This window comes from Pinus tabuliformis, chromosome 4_1 (assembly GCF_031772625.1).
Source record: "Pinus tabuliformis cultivar Carrire ecotype Pingquan chromosome 4_1, CPIR1, whole genome shotgun sequence".
NCBI lineage: Eukaryota > Viridiplantae > Streptophyta > Pinopsida > Pinales > Pinaceae > Pinus > Pinus tabuliformis.
Window position 1 is genome coordinate 116,067,079 of NC_142303.1, and position 2,816 is coordinate 116,069,894.

The following is a 2,816-nucleotide window of genomic DNA, read 5'->3' on the forward strand; positions in this document are numbered from 1 at the left end:
CCCCGTTTGGTAGTGGCTTTTTACTTTCCTCCACTTGCTGGATGCAACGGAAAAGGCAGATTCCTACGCAATCCACAAATTCTGGTACAATTCAATATCTCCTCAAGGAAGTGGCTAAATTTCACTAACTCTTCGATTTCCAAATTAAAGCTCGTTCCTCATCTCCTTCATCTTTTCGCAAAGAAACACCTTTATAGAAATCTCTTTATCTTTTCTCAAAGAAACACCTTTATAAAAATCCACATAACATTACGAGCACCCAGATCGATAATTTAATGGCATGTAAGTCAAACACATAACATGCATTTAAAAGCGTGTACACCAAAAGAGCACAATTAAACCCAATCAACGGGGACTATGCAATTATCATTGACAACTAAAAATTTAATTATATTGTGGGTTCCAAGTGACAGCCATAGCATTCTTATCCATGAGAAATGAAGTGCTGTGACTACACAAATGGAAGGTCTTTCAAGTGCTTCCTCCATTGCCAAGCCGTCGATTCCAAACGAAGGCATTGAGGAGACCGGCCCACAATCTAATTTCAATGGAAGGCGTTACAACGAAAGACAGCAAAGGTTTTTCAGGTTCCGCTAACTACCCGAGTTACTTTGGCATTGAGTAAACCGGTTTACAATCTAATAATTTCAATCTCAGTAGAAGAAGTTACAACCGAAGATAGTACAGGGTTTTCAGGTTCAGCAGAGGAATTGAAAGGCAAGGGAGGACTGCTCACATCGTCACCATTTCCTTCCAACATTTGAACAACCCTGCTCATACATGGACGATCTCTGTAGTTGTACTGGATGCACCATAACCCAATTTTAGTGAGTCTCCTTGCCTTCTCCTCATCTTCTACTTCCATTTCTCCTCCTCCTCTCAATCTCATCCCCAGCTCACCACTCTCAAGCAACTTGAAAGCCCATTCAGGAAAGTACAGCTGACTGGAACGACTCACCTGCACATCGATATTCTTTCTCCCCCCAACAATCTCCAGCAAGAACATTCCGAAGCTATAAACATCTGACTTATCGGTAACAGGACCCACATCCTTCGACCACACCTCCAGCGCAACATAACCCGGCGTCCCTCTCGCGCCAGTCACTGAAATATGGTCATCTCCCTTCCCACAAAGTTTTGCCAGCCCAAAATCAGAAATTTTCGGTGTGAACTCAGAGTCCAGCAATATATTGTGCGGCTTGATGTCGAAGTGTATGATGCGCTTCTCGCAATCCTGGTGTAAATATGCAATTCCACGAGCAGCACCCAAAGCAATTGAATACAACTGTTCCCAACTTAAGTCTTGCCCCTTCTCTTTTCCGGCAAATATAAACTTCTCCAGAGATCCGTTAACCATGTATTCATATACCACTGCGCTTGTATGGGATTGGAAACAATACCCCAACAGGCGAACCAAATTGACGTGATGGACGCGTCCAATAGTAGCGACTTCATTCATGAATTGGGTTTGGCCTTGCCTATGCCTATCAAGAAGTTTAACCGCCACTAAAGCGCCGTTGCGAAGCTTTCCTTTATAAACCACGCCAAAACCTCCTTCTCCCAACTTTTCTGCGAAGTTGTTTGTAATCTTTTTAAGTTGAGAGTATGAATATCTGGTTGGCATTTCATAAGCATATTCCCTTAGAAATTTCTCCACCTTTGAAATAGAGGTACGAGGAGGAGGAGAGGGTTGCTTTCTGATACTCTTCTTGGTATAGAACCTTAAGAACAGTACTACTGCTATTGCTACCAGCGCAGCTCCTCCAATGGAACAGCCTGAGGTGGATTGAAGAGATTAATATCAATGTGAACTTTCTCCAACTCCTCAAAAAAAAAAAAATTGCAAATTCACATTGAAGTTGATAAATCGGAGATACTGAATAAGGAGAAATCATATTTACCTATTATAATTGACTTGTTTCGACCTCCTGTATCAAGGATCCACAATTTTTTAGTAAGAGGGTGCATAGGGAAACTGAAGACATAATACGAACTGGTAGAAAAGACTATTTCATATATCTTTACATATTGGCAGTTATAGAGGCCGATGAGTAAACCCACCATTGGAGGAGCATTTGTCTGGAGTCCATGTGTTATCGGGACAAATGCACTGAAACTTTGTCGACATGCCACATCTCCCGTTACTTTTGAAACAAGCATCACAGATTCGAGCTCTGTTCGGGTCGACATGCCATGTCACGTTAAAACCCCTCGCTAGTAAAGCCTTAATATCAATATCCTGGTATCGACCGGCGAGACATGAAGTTATGGAAGAGAGGAAAAGGAGGAGGGCATATGCAACAAGGAGGCAAAGATGAAGAGTGAGAGGCATTGAATTGCTATAGAGAAGCGCACGTATTCTCATGCTCTGCACTACACTTCTGTTGGAGATAAAATGAAACTTCTGTTGGAGATAAAACGAATGAGTGGCGACTTCAGCTTATCAGGGCAAGCAGACGACAACAAACGTGTGAAGAGGGTTTCCCCAAATCCATTAAGAAGAGGAAGGGAGGAGGAATTAGATAGAGTTGGCGTGAGAGAAATGGCAAGGAAACTTCGAAGTCAACAAGTCAATTAGACTTTGCTTGACTTATTACACGAAGATTCCTCGTTGCTTCTGCCGTCCATCGGAGACATGTTAAATTCCACGCGCCTTCTCCCATCCGTGAAGACTCTGAAAAGGCCTATATAAAACACTCCACGCCCGTAGACAAACTTAAACGGCTGATTTCTTCGATATTTCTACAATATCGCTATTGCTTCGATATTTCTGCAATATTTTTATTTTGAAATATTTTGTCGTTATATATCTTATC

The 2,816-nt window shown here is 42.0% G+C and overlaps 1 protein-coding gene across 1 annotated transcript; it reads right to left on the minus strand.

Annotated features, from left to right (window-relative positions):
- Window positions 1-369: 369 nt before the first annotated feature.
- Window positions 370-2,426, minus strand: LOC149174477 (rust resistance kinase Lr10-like). The gene is made up of 3 exons (XM_089422611.1): window positions 2,062-2,426; window positions 1,902-1,928; window positions 370-1,776 (listed from the first exon to the last, which is right to left on the minus strand). Exons 1-3 carry the CDS (start codon window positions 2,363-2,365, stop codon window positions 632-634), a joined length of 1,476 nt encoding a protein of 491 aa, XP_089278737.1. The 5' UTR covers window positions 2,366-2,426; the 3' UTR covers window positions 370-631.
- Window positions 2,427-2,816: the final 390 nt, after the last annotated feature.